This window comes from Drosophila elegans, unplaced genomic scaffold (assembly GCF_018152505.1).
Source record: "Drosophila elegans isolate 14027-0461.03 unplaced genomic scaffold, ASM1815250v1 contig_814, whole genome shotgun sequence".
NCBI lineage: Eukaryota > Metazoa > Arthropoda > Insecta > Diptera > Drosophilidae > Drosophila > Drosophila elegans.
The window spans coordinates 1,065,752-1,086,180 of NW_024546167.1; the positions used below are offsets into that span (position 1 = coordinate 1,065,752).

The 20,429-nt window shown below is 38.9% G+C and overlaps 1 protein-coding gene across 3 annotated transcripts; it reads left to right on the plus strand.

Moving 5' to 3' along the window:
- Positions 1-504: 504 nt before the first annotated feature.
- On the plus strand, positions 505-20,405 carry LOC108141806 (A-kinase anchor protein 200). Of its 3 annotated transcripts, none has more exons than XM_017265368.2 (6): positions 505-647; positions 15,984-16,204; positions 16,324-16,716; positions 16,792-17,274; positions 17,554-18,801; positions 19,677-20,405. In XM_017265368.2, exons 2-6 carry the CDS (start codon positions 16,019-16,021, stop codon positions 19,758-19,760), a joined length of 2,394 nt encoding a protein of 797 aa, XP_017120857.1. In that variant the 5' UTR covers positions 505-647; positions 15,984-16,018; the 3' UTR covers positions 19,761-20,405. The 3 variants fall into 3 exon arrangements, with proteins under 3 accessions (XP_017120857.1, XP_017120859.1, XP_017120858.1); XM_017265369.2 differs by lacking the exon at positions 505-647 and adding an exon at positions 6,651-6,856; XM_017265370.2 differs by lacking the exon at positions 17,554-18,801 and having other exon boundaries at positions 511-647.
- Positions 20,406-20,429: the final 24 nt, after the last annotated feature.

Consider the following 20,429-nt stretch of genomic DNA (forward strand, 5'->3'; position numbering starts at 1 on the left):
TTTTAAAATTTCAATGCAAATATACTTTTTTTTTTTTTAATTTTAATTGGGCAACATTTATACAATCAGCAGGGGTATAAGTTCATTAGCTCGTGTGTTAAAACGATGTTGTTGTTTCAAAAGAATAATGAAATGATGAACTCATTTGTTTAGTTAACTTGTTTCAAAATTCAAAAATAATTAAACAAATTTATACTTTTCTTCCTCAACATAATTATCCATCTGAATCTTTTTGAAAAACAACGTAGGGTAATTTATTGAATTTGATTCGAGATTATAGCTGAATATGCAAAGCTTATAAAACAACAACAACGATCGAATTAAAAATGTATAATTTACCTAAAGTACCTATATAAAGTCAATAAACTTCGAAAACATTAGATAAATAGCCAATTTAGCGGGAAAGCAACATAGTGGCCGCACTGATTCGATGAAATTGCACTAACGCCTTTTGTCACCAAAACATCATAACGCCTCAAAAATGCCTGACCCGAGCGGACATTTTTTATTTGTGGAGCGCGCAACAAGAACGAGAAAAGAAACCGAAACGGAAAGCAGGCAAAAAGAGCTGCTGCCAGAGTAGAATCGCAAAGCAAAGAAAGAAGCAAGTGCGTGTGTTTTTAAACCGAAACCGAAAATCGAGCCAGGTAAATTGCACTTTAAGTCATAAGAAACGAAACCGAAAAACAATGCAGGCGTATATTTAAAAATAAAAGAAAATCTAAAGCCAAGCAGGCAGACGGCTTTTGTGTGAGTGTGTGTGTGTGTGCGTGTGAGTGGTGTTACTTTTGAAATTCTCTATACCCGCTCTGTACTTCGCGTCTGTTTTAAAGGAAGAAATTGTGACAAAAAAGGAAAAAAAAGAGTCAAATGAAAAGTTAATAACTGGCTTAAAGAAATGCTAACTGTATTTAAGACACAAGTGTTTGTAAAAGAGACGCCCGCCGACGCACACACATATACAGGCAGGAAAAAAGGACGCCATGCAAGGCAGCTTAGTGTGCGTGAGCGGTGGAAAGAAAATAAGAGAAAGACAGGAAATATCTTTAAATTAAATTTATTAAATTAGTTAGACTTCCTTTGTCTAGAAACCCCGCCCCGTAAATGCCACGATTTGAATTTCGCCACTTCGAAGACTCCTCTTTTACAATTTTTGGGTGTGCCGCCTTCATTGCGTCGGCGTTGCCACCACGTCGGCGTCCGCAGCAGCGCACACTGGGCAAATTGCTTTTAATGTTGGAATAAACATTTTAAGCTAAGATTAAACAAAAATAATGCTGTGTATGGATTGAAATCCTAATTTCTGCCATCATTACCGTTCTTAAAATTTAAATCGACGTTTAAGTTCTTAAAAGGCAAATTAGTTTTTTCAAATGTAATTTTGGCAATTAATTTTATTGACATATTGAAGAAAAACAACAAACAAAAAAATTAAATAAAAATATAACTCATCCGCCATGTTGACAACATGTGGGCGTGGTCCATTCGGCATATAATTTTAGTTATACGTTAGCAATATAATGTATACCATAACAGTTTTAAATCTTCATTGAATGAAGCATAAAGCAAGAAAAAATGCGATCTGTACCAGTGTGCGGCGTCGTTGGCAGCGACGCAGGCAGAGCATGCCGGTGTGGCTTTGTATCCGTTTCGCTCTCTCTAGGTCTCTCCTTTTTGTCTCCGTCTCCTTCCTCCCGCTCTTCGCTTGTCCTTTGTGCCATTGCTTCGCCTTGACTTCTGGTTCATTGTCGTTGTCTCCTCTTTGTTTGCTTTGTACGCCTGATTACACTTGCCAACATGTTTCTCCGCTCGGCCAAACATCCTTGTGCAAGGTGCATTCATAGCGAGTGTTCACTGTGGACAAACGATCTTTGCGTGTGTGTGTTTGTCGTTCCCGTTTTGCGTCTCAGTTTACTCAGATTATCGATACGAGGATCGTCTTTTTGTTTTTTCTACACTTTTGTTGCAAATAATTGCGTCGCACTTTTTGCAGCGTCAGTTGGTCCGTCAGTCAGTTCGTCAGTTGTTCAATCGCAGACGGGCAGACAGCCACCGCCCTAAACTGGCGTCGCCTACATGCCTATGTATGTACATATAAGTGTGTGTGTGTACTTGCTTGCCGGCCATAGTATACCGGTGTGCGTAAAGCGCTGCATGTATGAGTCCTTTACGAATGAAGTGGGTGGGCGCAAGAAGAAGAAGAAGCGCAATCACAAGATATTCGATTGTCAACTGCAATTTAAATTGCTTTGAAGAAATTGTATTAACTATTTGCAACGCGGAATGCTAATGCCTTTATTATACACTTTGCCAGGCAGCAAAAGACCCTTGGAAATACAGTCCAATAAATTATGCGTGTAATTAAACACCATTAAAATACAACAGAATCAATACATGATAGGCTAGTTTACACCAAATGTTTCTTGGTTTAGCTAGTAAACTACCGAAATCAATACGACTTTAAGACTAATTTTACTGTCATCGGATCGAATTGATTTTCAAAAACAAGCTTTGTTTTAAACACAAGAATTATAACAAATTTAATAATGGGGGAAATACAAATACAATAATATGAAATAGCTTATTTATGTCGGATTTTGTTTGCTATTTAACTGTTTCAACTTTCAGAAAATTAATTAGAGTTCAATAACAAATGAATGTTAAAATGACTCGAACGCATGAATGTTTAAACGAATAATCGGCCTTGTTCCTGTGTTTTTAAAATTTGTTTCTTAAAATAACAAATAGTATTTATTAAAACAAGTTAAATGTTTATTTATTTAAAGCAATGTTAAACAGAAATCTGAAATGTTAAACAAAAGAAATAATTTAAACTTAAAATAAGAAGTATTTTCTGATTGGTGGCTTAACAAAATATGTTTCTTTGTCTGTATTGCATTGTCTGCATTCAAAATAATAAAGTTTTTGCTTTATCTTTACTTTAATGGTTTTTATACCCTTGCAGAGGGTATTATAATTTCAGTCAGAAGTTTGCAACGCAGTGAAGGAGACATCTCCGACCCTATAAAGTATATATATTCTTGATCAGCATCACTAGGCGAGTCGATCTAGCCATGTCCGTCTGTCCGTCCGTCTGTCCGTCTGTCCGTCCGTCTGTCCGTCTGTCCGTCCGTTTATATGCAAACTAGTCTCTCAGTTTTAAAGCTATCTGCATGAAACTTTCCCAAAAGTTGTCTTTCTATTGCAGGTAGTATATAAGTCGGAACGAGCCGGATCGGATGACTATAGCATATAGCTCCCATAGGAACAATCGGAAAAATAAAGGAAAAAAAATTATAACTTTGCTGTTTTTTAATTTTTTGTTTAGTTCTTCGACATTTAGTAATGGTTAAATATTTCCGATTTACGGTTTAAATTTCATCAAAATCGGACGACTATAGCATATAGCTCCCATAGGAACAATCGGAAAAATAAATGAAAAAAATTATAACTTTTCTGTTTTTTAATGTTTTGTTTAGTTCTTCGGCATTTAGTAATGGTTAAATATTTTCGATTTACGGTTTAAATTTCATCAAAGTCGGACGACTATATCATATAGGTCCCATAGGAACAATCGGAGAAATAAATGAAAAAAAATTATAACTTTTCTGTTTTTTAATTTTTTGTTTAGTTCTTCGACACATGGCAATGTTTAATTATTTCAGAATTATGGTTTAAATTTTATCAACATCTCCCATAGAACTAATAAAAATATATAAAATAACTATCTAATAATTGAGCTGCAAATCATCATAGCTTCACTGTTTTTCAGTATATACTGAAGTAAATCATAATTTAAATGTTTTCAAAAGTATTTAATTCATGCAATAGCTGCAAGGGTATATGAACTTCGGCTTGCCGAAGTTTGCTTTCTTTCTTGTTAAATACTTTATGTCAGTGACCCAGTTTAGGCTAGGCATCAGGATTTAAATATGCGAAAACGTTTCTTCAGTTCGTTCCGTTTCTTTCAAATTGCAAATGCTTTAAATTTTCGTTTTGATTTGCCTTCGCACCCCAAGTGTAAACAATTTGCTTTATTTTCGAGGAGTTTGCTGCGATTGCAGGTAGTGGCTCCATCTGAATGTATATTTGTAATTCGTTTAACAACTATGATGGGGACCAAAAGAATGCGTGGCGGGTTCCCTTGAAGTCCACTCAGATTACATATTCATATTTGAGGACGAATAACTGCTGCTGCTCATGTCTTTATTGGCAAATTTGTCAACGTTTGCTCAAACGCAAGTAAACACTGCATTGCGATTGAGGAGGAGGGGCTGAGGGCAAATATTCGGTTTCGTCAAGTCCGATTCGCGGTTAACGAGCGAAGCCCGATCCCACAAATGACCTTAAATGGGGCGGTTAGGTTCTTGAGCTACGCATTAGTAGGAAACATAAAGCAATTTGTTCCGCAATTTTGAATATAAGAGTATGTGTTAGAAAGATTTACATTTATTTTTATATGGCTAACAATATTTATCTATTTACTTAGCTTTTATCAAGAACCCGAATATTAAATAAATATATGTTTTATAGATGTTTTCCTTACTTTTTAAATACTTTTAATCAAATTAAGTTACTATTTTATCAATATCAATTCAAAATTTGGTATATCATTGTTTAACACAAAATTAAAAGTAATGGAAACCAACAAAAGTTTGAATACTTCCAGGAATGAAAGCAAACTTATCCGATTAATCTAGTCACAGAACAGAGAAGCGAATTCCAGTCAAAAAAGGAGGTCTGCCAGCCCATTTACGAGAAACACATGCAGCTCAAAGTCCGAAGCTCAGTATGGAGCATGGGCAAAGTAAGGCAAAGTAAGGCAGAGTGTTGAGAGGTCCCTTGTCACCGATGAACGTATTTGTATACACAGAAAGCGAGCGAATTTCTCATTTAATATGCAAACATCTGTGTGAAAGATGTTCGAACGCTGCTCCTCCGAGTGGAAAATGTTCGCAGATTGAGCAGATTTTTATTTTACATTTTCATTTCGAAAAACTGGAGTGATATCTCTCTTATACCCTACAATTCGACCACTCGAAGCCACTAATTCCTCTGGAATTCGGATCAGGCACAAACATAATTGCTGGATCCACATTATTTTTGTTGTTGTTTTACGAGGCATTTGGCGTGCCGAATGGGGATTGTATTAATGCCAAATCAACAAAAATGTGGAAAATAGAAAAATATGTGAAGTCCGCACTAAAAATCAATCGCAGTAGCCCCTGAAAACAAAATAAACAAAAGCAACGGAGGCGAAGATAAGCGACCCTGGACAATCCGATTCGATCCAATCTATACACCCAACCATATCGCCCCTCTCCCGATCGAGAAAAATATTTAAATTCAAGCTCTTAGTGGCGTTCGATTTCGTTGTTGCGGTTTTCTAATTTGCCTTTGTTGCGTTGCTTATCAAAACCGCTTTTTGTTCGCTGTCACCTTAAGGTACAGTGATCGAGTTAATATATTTTCTTTTTTACTTAATAAAACAATTTACGAGAGCAATGATGATTTAAGGCTTTTATAGTTAACTGCCTTTAAACTTAAATGCTATCTAATTTCAATAACAATTTCTTTATGACGTGGAAATATGTTTTTGTTATAATGGATAAATGAAAATTAGGCAATAACCAAAAAATCCCAGTAATTATAAGAAATTGGGGCAAGACGAATATTTCAAGCTCTCATAATCAAGACCAGGACCCGAAAACACTCAAACAAAAAAATTGACTGGAGGTTGGGGCGTTTCGAAAGTTCACCCGTTAAGGAAAAAGGATTAACTATATATAGTTGCTGGAATATTTTGGTTCACAGAAAATAACAAAGAAAGATTTATATTTTTACCATAAGCCACAAACATGGATAAGCTTATGAAGTTATGTTTTCTAATTTATAAACTTTAAACATATTTTGTTTAGTTATGCTTATCTCATAAATTGAATGAAAGAAAACATGTCTATCTAAAACGATTTGGTAGGGAAACCTACCATCAGCGAAATAACTGACTTTGCACCAAAATGCATTAGATTTGAATCTTTTGGATTTTATCTCTATTTTATGGGAACTACGTACAACAGGAGCCAATTCCATTAACCCCGCGACCACAGCAGCGATTTATCTTGAATTGGATTTGGAGTACCCCCATCCGAGGGCGATAATTAAATAACAATACAAGAGTCCCGTTGAATGTTACACCATATATTTCGGTGATTCTTCACGCCTTCTCTTTCTCTGAGTGTGTGTGTGTGCTGCCCCCTCATGTGCATATGTATTGTTTATTCCCGCTGGTTTTTCTTTTGCTTCTGTTTTTGTTGCTTTTGCTGTTGCATGTGGGGTCATTGTGTGAATGGCAGCAAAATAAAGCAATAAAGCATACGCATCGACGCCGCCAAGGCTCATTAGTTTGTTATTGACTAAGGAGTGAGAAGAGGAAGAAGAAGAATTGAGGGGGAGGGGGGTGGCACCAGGAGCACGCCTTTATCTTTATCGGCAGCTGACTGTCTGTATGTTTGAGTATGTGTGCGAGTGAGTGTGCCCGCATTTCTCTGCTTCTTCTGACTCCACTGCTTCCGGCTGGCGTCGCTGCCGCAGTCGCTGCCTCTGTCAACTGCAAGAGAAGTTTCTGCTGCCATTGATCGCGGCTCGCTCTCTCAGTCATCGTTTTTCGCTCGACTTTAACGGTTCTCGTGGGGATTTAATTCCAGCCTTTAAATAAAAAATAAAAGAATAAAAGACGCGGAGTGCAAAACGGTTTAACTCTCACTAGTTAATTACAAAGTTAACACAGTTAATATTTACCCAGTTAAAAGAGACAGCGAGAGAGCGAAAGAGACCACCCGCGCGGCTGGCAGAAATAGTAAGTACCGGAAATCGAATAAAAAGGGTCTAATGAATTATGTATAAAAAAAAGATCCGTTTACAACACACACACTTCGAGTGCCTACTGTGAATTTCTAATTAGAAAAGCTGTGCCGCTCTTTGCAAAAAATGAATGCTAATTGGCCATGCTTCCTAACTTGTTGTTACCACTTTTTAATACACAACTTACAACTGTCGCACGCCTCTCGGAGTTTTAATTAACCGCAACTAGAGAGAAAAGGAGCGAGAGTATAAGCAAAGAGAGTTGGAGTTCCAAAAAGCGAAGAAAAGCGAACCGGTTTAGTGGGCGCTCTGGTTCTTTTTGTTGCTACTTTGCGATTTACTTTGTGTTCGTTTATCCTTTTTCAGCGAAGAAAAGAAAAAGAAGAAGAGGTGATTGTGCGTGGGCAAGCGACAAATTTATTGGCACTTATTCGCTCATTCCCGCTCTTCCGCCCTTTCGTTTCTATCAAAAAGAATAGGAAGCCCCCAAGCATTGAATATTCAAATATTTATTGTAATTATTTTCATCACCGGCCCACAGCGTAGTTGATTTAAGTGCGCGGTCGTTTGATACCCTGTTCTAGTTGAGTGGTTGAAGGTATATTGTGTTTAGTTAAAGGTGTATTATAGGTAGCAAAGAACATAACATAAACTATTTTAAAATTAAAATTATAATATAAATATTCTGGTATGAAGAAGAATTTATAAAAGATTAATTTAACAAAAGGGTCCACAATTAAAAGGATTTACCACGTCTCTTCACCTTTCAATTATCGACACACTTAATTTTTTATTACTTTACTTAATTTATGTTGCTCTTCTAGTTCCATGATTACCACTATTTTATCAAAATTAGATAACTATTGTAGACTTGAACTAGAAGTGTACGTCATACCTGAAAGGTAAAATATCTTTACTAGAGACACTTCAGGCTCTATTTAAAATATATATATATATATATATATATTGGTTGGCCACTTATTTTGTGTATACTGCTTATTCTATAAAAGTTATCATAAATAGATAACCCTGTCAGACAAAAATAGAATGCAAAAAAAAGAAAGGAACAAAAATTTACTTATCATACAATATCTCGAGAGAAATATAAAGTAAGAGTTACCAAAAAGTGTTTACTATGATAACTTGTCCATCGTTGCTACTTGTCTTGCAGATTACACATTGTTGAAATATTTTCAAGTACCATACACTCACAGCCCCGTGGCAACATACAAACATATTTCGTTTGCCATTCGGGTTTTTGCGCCTTGCAAAAAGAAGTTGGCCTACGTAGTCATCTAGCCTAGCCATCATATATGTATGTATGTAAATAGAGAAACGTACGTACAAAGACATATCGGACGTTCTCAACGAGCTCATAAAATTTTACGGTTCTTGCTGATGATTTTATGCGTTTTGGGCCTCGTTATATTTCGTACATATGTGTGTGATTCCGATTGTGTTCTGTCTGTTTTGATAGTTTTTGAATGGCAGGCCAAGAGGAAGAAGATATTTTCAAGTGCGTCTAATTTTACGATCGATGCCCCTTGCCATCGTTTTCTTTCCTTTCCTTTCCTTTCCTTTCCTTGCCTGTTTGTTTGTGTGTGGTAGAGAGTACGAGAATATCTTGAAGATATGATAAAAACCGGCTAGATAAGCCGGTCGTATCTGTATCTGCTGTCAAGTAGTGGAAAACTTGACTAGAGCACGTCTCTCACAATGTGTATATGCTTGCGAGTGCTTATTTTGTGGGGCAGGTAATGTTTGCCAAGATAACCGAGACTTGCCAAACATGCTTAATTTTTGGTGAAATATTTTGCTAAAACACGGGCTGAACATGCATTGGTCACGTTCTTTCATCACCCACTCTTGGGGGCTGAATCAATAAAAGGCCCCGTATTCTGAATCACTCGCTGATATGATTTTCTTTGTTTTCCCATATATACTTGTATATATATTGCATTTATCAATTAAGCAGGCGTGTTTCTGTACACCAAACTCCACTCTGCTTTCCGAAACACGATTTCCTCTAGTGTTATCGTCATTGTTAGTACTGATATAGAAAATAAAATAGGGTTCCTAGTACCGTTAACAATGAATCTCTTTTTTTATTTTTGGCCATGTGAATGTATCCATATCAAAAGTGATTGTAAAGACACACGAAATCAAAAGAAGGAGGAAGGGAGGTTTACTGTTGTCCAGTCAGAACATTTCGAATTGACCGGAAATGATAATTGAAAAAAATATTTTCTCTTTTCTTCGGGTCTTGTCAACTTGTGCGTGTGATATGTGTGCAAGCGAGTGTGTGTACTTGCTACTAATTATGGAATGCATTCAGTTTACGTATCGTATCATTTTCATTTTGCCACAACTCCAGTACAGCACTTACACATCAACAACAATTATATCCGGTGGTTACTTGAGACACTCGGTCGGTTGTTTTTGATATAGTGGCTTTTTCGTATCGTCTTTACTCCCCTTCTTGCACATTTTGGATTTAGCGGTTTGAAAACTTTGCAGGTCAAAAAAGCAAGGACGTAAAATACGAGAGAATTTTGACACGAGTCTTACACATGCAAAATTTGTTTGCCAGACAGCTACTTTGGAATTGATTGACATACAATTATGAAACTGCACATGCGATTAACGTTTGAATACTACAACTATTTATAGATTTTGATAAGCAAAAATAGCGTTCTAACTTGAAGTACGTTGTAGTAGATTGTTTTAATAATCAAATTTAGATTTTAGATTTAGATTTATATTTTAAGACGGCTTTTTATTCGGTTATTTGTTTAACTGCAAGTATTTAGAAAGTATTTTTTTTTACACTAATACATTAGGAACAAGATTTTCAATGCTGAAAATATTCTCCAACAAAATATTTTAGCAAGTGTATTATGTTATTCGGATTTCTTGAGCTTAATAATCTTTTATGTCGTGGGCACTTTTTTCGCACGCTTTTTGGGAATCGTCTTCTTTATCTTTTTTAGCCTGCCAATAAGATTGCATCCGCATTGTTAGTGTGCATGGGAGTGTGCATACTTTTGCGTGGGGGGCCCACAACAAGAATATTTCTTGATGACAATTAAAGTGGACTGCGACAAGCACACATGCGCTCAATAAAGTCTGATTGCGGCTTAGGCGTGGCTTATCAGCGGCAGCAAAGGCAACAATGCAATGAAAGTGCACTCTGCTTTCTTCTGCTGCTCCTTCTTCGCAGTCTTATTGTTCTCCCACTCAAACATGGGTCTACTTGAGCCTGATTGAGGGAAACTTTCCACTCAATTGAGGGGAGGATGGCTGGACAGACGGATGGATGGATGGATGGATGGTTGGTTGAATGTTTGATGTGTGTGAGCGGTGCCATTAACGATCTCTCTTGATTAGTTTATAAAAGTTCAATTGCGCTGGTGCGCATGCACTCTCTTCTCAGCCATTGTCCCTACCACAAATTGTGAAACTTTTCAATTTTAATTGCACAACAATGTACATTTCATGATGCCACTGCCACTGATCTTGGAGGGAGTGAAAATGGGTCTACTGAAATGGGAATGAGAATGATGGCTCTGCGCCTGCGCTTTAACCAGCAAATCAACAGCGGCCAGCATCTCTTGCACACCACACAAATTAATGTTTGACCGGCCGGCCGGCTAGACATTCAGACGGTCATCCAGCCGGCACATTCCAGCACAATCAATTTAATTTACGTATCAAAACGTCTCATCTCCAACGCGGGCTTGCGCGAATGAGATGGCCAGATGCGTAGATAGGGAGCTAGAGTTGGAGGGAGGAATCTGAGCTGTCAGCTTGGCTATTTTCAGCTGTTTTAATGTTTTTGTAATAGACAATTTATTCAAATTCACAAGATACAATCATTTTTAAATATGTATTTTAGGTACAATTTATTATTTTCTTTATTTCATTAAATATATTTTAAGCATAGTTTAAAATTACTGCATTTCTTTTGGGGAAGTCTTTTTAAGGCTTCCTTGTATTCTGCAAATTTATGAAATTTAAGTTTTATTTGGAAAGACAATTTAAGGGATTTTTTAGGCAATCTATCTCAAATTTAAGCTATCCACAAAGTAATTGTTTTTGTTGAACATTGTAATTGTGACTTTTTTTTATAACTGTTATAGTACTAATACTTTTAAATATATCACAAAACTTCCAGGGGCCCATCAGATCTAGAATTTTCTTAAAACGTTATATGCATGTAGTATACTTTCCTAATTTAGCTGTATTCTTTGTCAGCACTGGTCGCCAAAGAATGCAGGAGCAGCAAAGTGATACACAACAGCTTGAAGTGTCAAAATTGATAGGCGGCCTGCGTCCGAAAGGGAAGGGAAACTGAAATGAATTGAAGCTCGCACTCACGCCCATGCAGGCAGCGCCTCTTTCTGCTGTTGTTGCTTCTTTTTTTTTAACACACTCCATTGTTGATAAATGCGCTTTTATTTATAGAATGCGGCTGCTGTTTTGTGAGCTGTGAGCTGTGAGCTCTGCTCTGCGTTTTTCTTTGTCGTCCATCAGCTTGCAAATGGAAAAGAAGAAGGAGGGGTTGGGTGAACGAGGGGAGGGCGTGTGAAAGCGGGCGCACATGTCAAAAGCCATGTCTAAATTGAATTAAACTAATAAAAAACCAAGACACAAAGGCCCCGAAAACTGTCGCTGTTGCTGTCGTCCATTAAGTGATTCTCATAGATTACAAATTTAGATGGCCCATCCACTCTTGAGCCTCTCCCCAATTTTCAATCCCCCCCTTCTGGTACTTCACCAATTTGAATTTTATTTACTTCTTTTATTTAACTTACTTGAAAGCAACATTAAAATTGGGTTTTAAAATAAATGTTTTTTAATTATTCCCAAAATGTTGGATAAAAGTTTGATTAACAAACCATTTTCAAAATGATTAAATATCAAGCTTAGCATTAGACCTTCAAATACTGTATATTATATTATAATTCCTGAGTAAAAAGTTAAAGCTTTAACCCATTCGACCCCGAAGTTGCCTGTGAGCAATTTCAAAAGTTTAACGGCTATCGGTAGTCGGTGCTTTTGTTTTTGTCTGCTTATTCTTCGAGATAACGGTGCTTTGATGTGTATACTTAGAATGTAAGCAAAAAAATTCTAGTTTGCGCATCATTTGACGAAATTATTTGGAATGTGCTGGACGTGCCTCGCGTAAAAAGTGATTGTTGTATTGTGAGGTATATTGAAAAGAAAGTGATTTACTTTTTAATTACGCATTAAAAGTTGAAGAATGTGAGTGAAATTTGTTAATAAATGAATTCTTTAATGCATGTTGTAGTTCAATCTAATTGATTTCTATTAAAAAACAGCTGAGGAATTTTCAAAGTAATAAAGTTGCTTGTGAGCAACCTTGGGCCATTGCACCACCAAAATATGAGACCAAAAGAAAAAGGTTTATCAAATGATGATATTGAGAGAATTGTCAACTTCGATTGGGATGTCTCCAGTGACGAAGAAAGTGGTGATGAAATGGAAGACATCTCTGGAATGTTGGAGAATAATTTAAAAAGTATATTGGAAAGGGGAGAATCAATAGAATTTGAGCATATTGAAAATTTGATTGATGAAAAAAGCATTCAAGAAAATAGTGTTGTGGCTGATAATTGCTTTGAAAAAGTTGATCCCAAAACACTTAAGTGGAGAAATAGGCCATTTCAAGCTCCAGGGTGTATTTGGGAAGAAGATAGTAATCGCCAAATCGATGAAGTGAAGACCCCTGTAGAGTATTTCTGCAGCTTTTTTGACAATAATGTTATTGATTTAATTACAAATCAAACTAATTTGTATGGGTTGCAAGAGCACGGCATAGAGCTGCAATGTACTGGAGATCAAATAAAAAGGTATATCGGAATTTTATTGTACTTGGGTGTCATAAAAGTACCTCAATTTAAAATGGCTTGGTCAAAAGAATACAAGCTTTCTGCTATATCGGATGCAATGCCACGAGGAAAGTTTGAAAAAATCAAACAATGTTTACATTTCAACGATAATACAAAACAACTAAAAAAAGGTGATTTGAACTATGATAAACTGTACAAAATACGCCCTTTACTTGACATTCTCAAAAAAAGTTTTGGTAAACTACCCCAAGAAGAACATCAAAGCGTTGATGAGCAAATCATTGCGTACAAAGGTATTCAGATTTAAATTTTATTAAAATTTAATTTTAATTGTGTGTCTTCCAATCAATCCAAAAAATACAAGTTTCAGCCAAATCCTACAAATTCTATGCGTTACGATTGCATGGAACATTGGGTGGTATTTACTGAAAAAGGGCGTTGCAGACTGTGTAAGACAGGAACCCCAATGTCAAAATGTATTAAATGTAAAGTACACCTATGCTGTAACAACAATAAAAACTGTTTTATGTCTTACCATACTTAAAAATTGAAAATAAACAAAAATAACCATCAACTAAAAATGTATTCTTTAATATACACTATGGCCCAACGTTGCCCACAAGCAACATCCGGTAGCGCCCAAACTAGTGGGGGTGGGGAGTTCAAACTTTACTCAAATACTGCTTGGCCCAATACAAACAGAATACAAAAAAAAAAATATTTTTTTTTCGACAGGGAAAAAGTTGGGGTCGAAAGGGTTAAAAAACAGTAGTTAAGGTGAGTTAGAAACCTAGTTTTCCAGAAGCTTTTTTGCACTGATCTGGCTACATTGTTTTTTCTAAAGGCATCCAATCAATTTCAGACCGCACTCAATTATTCTCACACCTCTCAGCTCAGAGGGTTTTTGGGCAGAGGAGAGAAGGAAGTGGATGTGGACGAGGGAGGAACAACAGTTGGCATGGCAACGTGCAATGACCAGACCCGTTAATGCTATTATTGTTGTAGTTCCTTGAAAAGTGCCGGCAACCCTCTGCCTCAGCTCTCGCTCTCTTAAGTTGTCCTGCTCTCTCCCAATGTCCTTTTTCCTAGATGCGTCATGCGCACCACTTTACTTGCGCTTTTATATGTTACTACCTTTTCAGCTGAGTGCTGGGGAAATTTCGGCCATTACTCATCCAGTTTGGATAGACATAGGCCAGGAATTAATAGCCTCTTTGCTTTCCCGCCGACGGCCAAAAACACCGACATCGAATGTGTTCCTCTGTTTCTCGCTCCGTTATCACTCCGATCGAAATACATAACCGAGGAGCTTCAGTTGGTCCGGTATTGTATGGTATATACGGTATACGGTATACGGTATTGTGTTGTCTCGTATTAATTGCTGTCGTTGGGTTCATTGAACCCTCTAGAGTCTTGAAACTTGAGGTCTTGTCTTATTACGTATTTAAATTGATATGATGTATTTGTGCCGAGTGCATGAGTGTGTGTGTGAGTGTGTGATTTTGGCGCAAATTTAAAACTTTTATTAATAATTTGAAGTCATATCTTTTAAGGGGGGTCTTCATACACTGTTACTAGTATTATTAAGTAGTTTATTGGAATGGATTATTAGTCGGCTGAGTATATCAAACAGACTGTTTTCAAATTGAAATCTCGGAAACTATAAATGCCCTCCTAAGTAAGATAAAACATAATAATCAATCACAGTTTTGATGGGGGAGTATACTTTTGTAGTTTCGTTATCAAACTTTTTTCTTTTGAAATTTGCAAATCGGGCGTTTTAATTGTAGTTATCTATTAATATAATTATTTACAAATAGAAAAATATGTATTTCTGATTCCTTATGTAAGAAATAAAATATATAATATAATTGCTATGAGTAATAAATTCTTATTTTTAAGTGAATGTCATGTTAACAATTACAAATTTGTCACACCTTTAGGTATTTAATAACCTCTTAGACATCTTAGGTGATTCAACCGTCTTCTGGGAAACTCCAATATCAGAACGTTTTATTTTCCGGACTATCAGATGGGGACAATTCATTGCTTCAATGTTTTGCTTCCTGTCCAAGCATTGACTCATGTCCACTAACTAAGCAATAATAAAGTGAAACTAATGAGTCACTGATGGATTCCCGGAGAATTCTTAATTTGCATATGGCGCACCACGTGCCGGTGGTGGTGCGTGTGTTTGTGTTTGTGTTAAAAGTGGGAGTGTGTGTGGGAGGCAGATGGGTCGGATGTGGGAGGCTGTTGATTCACCGGGTCTAGATAAAGCGGTCGAAACAGCTGCTCTTTTAGCCTTTGTTGTCTGTGTGCCCGTGTGTGTTGCCGCCATTTTTTAGCTGCACACGTACACACCTTCCCCCCTTTTTTTTTTTTTTTTTCAACTTACAACCCCTAAAAAATGCAAACTTCTTGTTGTCCTGTCCGTTGCACCTCACCGCCGAAAAATTTGGTTCTTTGCTACGGTTTCTGTTTCATTCACTCTGGCAAAAATTTGTGTGTGTAATTCGATTTTGCTTCAAAATGACGCATTGCATGCTAAAAACCAGCCCAGCTACCAGCCCTCCTACCCCCCATCCACCTATCCACCTTTTCTCTTTACTTTTCTGTGGTGTCTGTTTCGTTGTTTCATATATAAACTTCACAGTAAAAAGGAAAAACATTCAAGTGTCGATGAATCATGGGAGGCGCACGTTGTTTACGATTACTGCCGTCTGGGTTGGCGGTTACAGTGCTGCCTCGGTAATTGTAGACGCCAGTTAGTATTTTCTAGAAATTATAAGACATATGTCATTGCATAATAGTTCCAATGAGCTGATAGTTTAGCGCAAACTTGTGTGATTCTAAAGAACCATAGGTAACAAAATAATTACATTCTCATTATGATATCTAATATTTATTGAATTATAAATTTTCTTTATGTATCTTGACTTTTGTTCCTTTTACTTAAATGAAAATATATTGTGGAAATACCACAAACAATTCTTAAGTAGAGAGACTACACATTTCTTCATGGGCTCGGCAATTTGATAAGCTCTCTGAAGTTGATGCGAACGACAGACCTTAATGAGGTTATCGAATTGCATTGGAAGATCTCGAGTGCGACTCAGTGAAAATGTCAATCGCAAAAATAGGAAAAACACAAGCTAAAAATAAAAAGTGCCGGCGTTCTTGTGCCATTTCCCCACCACTCAACAATGTTTCACATTTAAACTAATTACTCTCTTCATTTTCTTTCAGTTTACACTAGAGACTAAAAGGATCAACAGGAAAAAATGGGTAAAGCTCAGAGCAAGCGTTCAATCGACATCACCACCGATCCCAAGAAGGTCGGCGAGGGCGATGAGGTGGCCGGCAAGGTGGAGAAGATTGATGTGGACCAGAAGACGGACGCACCGGCGGTGAACGGTGATGCTGCCACGCCCAAAGAAGGAGGCGATGAAGCAGCGGCGACGGGAGAGGTAAGCAAAAGGAATAAAATAATTTAAGGGGCTCTTAAAAAAAACCAAATTGATCTAGGCATAAACATAAATATTTCTTATTACGTACCATTCTAAACACATTTTATTTCGCCTCCCAGAAAAAGGAATCGGAGGAACATTCTGAGAACGACAAAGATCTGACCACCGAAAAGAATGCCGCAGCTGCTGAAGGTGGAGATGCGGCTGCTGAAACGGCGAAGGGCGAGGAGGGTTCTCCCAAAGAGGGAGCTGCTGCCGCTGGCGAGGATATCACCCCGCTGGCCGATGAAAGCATCAAGTCCAAGTCCAAGAAGGATAAGGTCAAAAAGAAGTGGTCCTTCCGCAGCATCTCCTTTGGCAAGAAGGACAAACAGAAGCCTGCCAAGTCGGAGGAGGCTGTGTCCCCCACCTCTGGCACAACGTCGCCCACGACGGCCGAAGCAAAAGCTGCTCCAGCTGCGGATGCAGCTCCAACGGCGGCCACAAACGGCGAGGCCGAAAAGACAGCCGAGGTAAGTGGTCTCTGCTGCGATGCGGCAATATTTCCCCTGACTCGGTAAATAATATTATTGTATCATTTTTATCAGACTGCCGCTGCTGAGCCCACCAACGAGACTGCGTCCAAGGATGAGGCGAAGCCCGCCGAGAATGGATCGGCGAGCGAGCAGGAGAAACAGGCCAACGGGGAAGCCGAGAAGGCGTCGCCAGCACCAGCAACAGTTGAGGAAGCGGCACAGCCCAAGCCCGCCGAGGAACCAGCCACTACCACTGCCACCGAGTCGAACATTGCTGCCACCACCACCACTGCCACCGAAGAAGTTCCCGTGAAAGAGAGCCAGCCAGAGCCGGAAGTGGTTACCAATGGACATGGAGCCGGGGATGGAGAGGCGCTGACCAATGGATCAAGCAATGGACTGGCCGAATCTCCAGTGGCCGAGACAGCACCGGTAGCTGACAACATTCCAAGCAACGTTGATGACGAGCAGCCGCATCAGAATGGCACCAATGGCACTACCACGCCCCCGCCCACTCCCGTGGCCGTCGAGACCGAGAAGGGACAGCAAATTGAGGTAAACAACCACACAAGAACAGACAGCACTACACACAACAACAACAACAGCAAAAACTTCACTGTAAATACAAGTACAACAACAACAACAACACCAACAAACACAAAAACAACAACCGAAATCACAGAAAACACTGCACTAAAAACAATAAGTACAGAAACCGAAAGAACTTGCACAAGCACTGTGACCGAGACCGTTGTATCAGCCGCAGAGTTAGTTCAGACCCAAACAATCCTAACCAAAACAACCAACACGATCCTTCCCACCTCCCACACGCAGGCCAGCATTGAAGCAGTTACCACGACCACTACCACTAGCCAAGCGGAGGAGGAAGTTGTGGCGGCGATCATCAAGGCGGTTAGCAGCGAGCTTGAAGCCGAAACGGAGACTGAGACGGAGGCTGAGGGATTCGTGGTTGTTGCTCCTGTGTCCCCCGTTGAAGTTGAAGTACCCGTTTCCATTTCCCCTGTTGCATTCGTGGCAGAAGTTCCCGAAGTTGAAACTGAATCCGTGGCCGAGGTTGCCAAAGTTGAAACTGAATCCGTGGCCGAGGTTGCCAAAGTCGAAACTGAATCCGTGACTGAGGTTCCCAAAGTCGAAACTGAATCCGTGACTGAGGTTCCCAAAGTGGAAACGGAGGCCGCTGCTGAAGTTCCCGAAGTTGAATCGCAATCCTCTATCGTGGAGACCAGGAGCAGCAGTCCGCCACCTCCGTTGCCCAAATCCCCGCCTCCATCCCGAGTCTCTGCCTTTGTCCTTTCCGACGAGGTTATCGAGGAGCAGGTAACCCCCAACAACACCCCCGAAGTAAACCGTGATGAGATCGAGCAGCAGGCCATGAGCATTGTGGCTGAGATCACCGAACAGGCGGCAGTAATTCTCACTGAAAAGGAGAAACAAGAGGAGGATGCCGAACTAGAGGAGTCTGTTCCTGTAGCTGTTGAAGAGATCGCCGCCGTCACCGCCGACGTCGCCGCCGTCACCGCCGACGTCGCCGCCGTCACCGCCGACGTCGCCGCCATCAGTGTTGAAGTTGAGGAGGAAGTTTCTTCAGTTAAAAACGAGGAAGAAACAGCTCCCTCCCAAACGGCTGAGATCATTTCTTCTACGCAACCGGATGTTGTCGAGGAAACTAATGTAGAACAACAAACATCCGATGAAGAAGAATCTGTCCCAGTTCCAGCTTTCATTGATCCTGCGGATCTGAAGGAAACGGTTGCTGTCACACAAGAGACCCTTGCTGATGAAGAGGAGACTGTTGAGGAGGCGGCAATTAAGGATCAAGTTGAAACCCACCAAGAAGAAACCTCCGAACAAGAAACATCAGACCAAGAAGCCATATCTGAGGATGCGCATAGCGATAACGATAACGATAAGGAGAACGAAAACGGAAACGAAAACGAAAACGACCTGGTCGGAAACATAATTAGCGATCTGGATGCCCCGATCACCAAAGCAGTTGGCGAACTCCTCCTGGCAGAATTGGATGTGAGACCCACGGAACAGGAGGGCGAGAGCAACAACAAGGTGAATGTGAATAGCAACTGGCAGTGACTATAAAAACTGCAACTTCAACTCTTACAAAAATAATAATAATAAAAAAAAAAAAACAAAACACCTCGACTTCAACACACCATAACCATTATTGCATCTGCCGCTCCATTTGGTGGGCATGGATTTATGTCCTGGGCGTGTGCCTCTCCTGCTTTCTCCACTCTGTGTGTGTCTCACTCGAATGGCATCAGTTAATCTGCTGCTGGTAGCGCGCTTGTTGCCGTAGTTAATACGTAGTTCGTTAGTGTTTGGTACATTGATTGATCTCTTTATTGATTTGCTCGGGGGGAATGCATGAATTTGTTGGTGATGTAAAGCGAATGAAGTACGTACTACTAAACCGAGGATAAGCGACTGCATTTCGGTGTATTTAACCACACATTCAACCAACCAACCAACCAACCAAGCCCATAAACACAACTTTCAACTGCATTCATTCTAATCCACACATACACACAATACGTACATATTTAGAAAACAGAAAATTGCTCCCAATTCCCATCTATACCGCTCTGTCCTAACCGAAAAAATCTGTTTGGCTGTCGTAACTCTTGCGCTCTCACTAAAACCAAAGACCATTAAAATACACAACTGTACCTAAATGTTGAACACACAAACACAAATCGCTTATTATATTGAATACATTATTTTTGTATACCATTTTGTTTTGTTTTTTTTTTGCGCTGGCGATTGCCTTTTGTCATTGTCGCGTCCATTTCCTCTTTTTTTTTTCTAATTGTTGTTGTTGTGCTTTAAGTTTTTAATCTTTTTTGCATACGAACCGATAGTGTTTATTTAAACCATATATATCATATCTAATAACATTTCATTCCTTTCGTCTTTCACAGGTGGATCTCGCCAAGGATCTGAAGGAGAAGAATGCCGCGGCAGACGTTACAACACAGGAACAACTGCCCGTTACATGCGAATAATCCTATTCATAATTATTATATATAATATTACATATTATTAAAAACAAAACAACAAACGATACAAGCAACAACAAAAGAACGCAACGTAAAACAACAAACAATTACAAGATAAACGAGATAAAAACAAAACAAAACAAAAACAAAAAACAAGTAAAAATACATTTTTTAACATTTACATATTTTAAATAATTTTTGTACGAACTTCATATCCCTAAACCAAGATATACGCAAGCAAAAGTCAGAGTTAAACGTGACACCACCATCAACGCCACGCCACGCCACCACTGTAAACACTGCAACCACTGCAACCACACAACCACCCCACTCAAACACCCACGCGCAGGCATCAATAGTTTTGTATTGGTGCCTCTGAATTCCAGATCGGGGGAGTCCCCCTAAACAAACAACACACAACCATCACCCATCAAGCACACACATCCACCACACATGCGCATACATACCATTCTCATATTGATGATCTTGATAGATAAAAAGAATCAACAAATCATATACGATGATGAAAAGATGAAAGTGAGGAGAATTTTTTGAATAATTTCTACTATACATTTAACTGTAAGTTCGAAGAAATTTGTAAAGAATTTTTGGACGAAATATTGGATAAAATATATATTATAAAATATAAAACCCAAAAGCGTGCTTCACTCATAT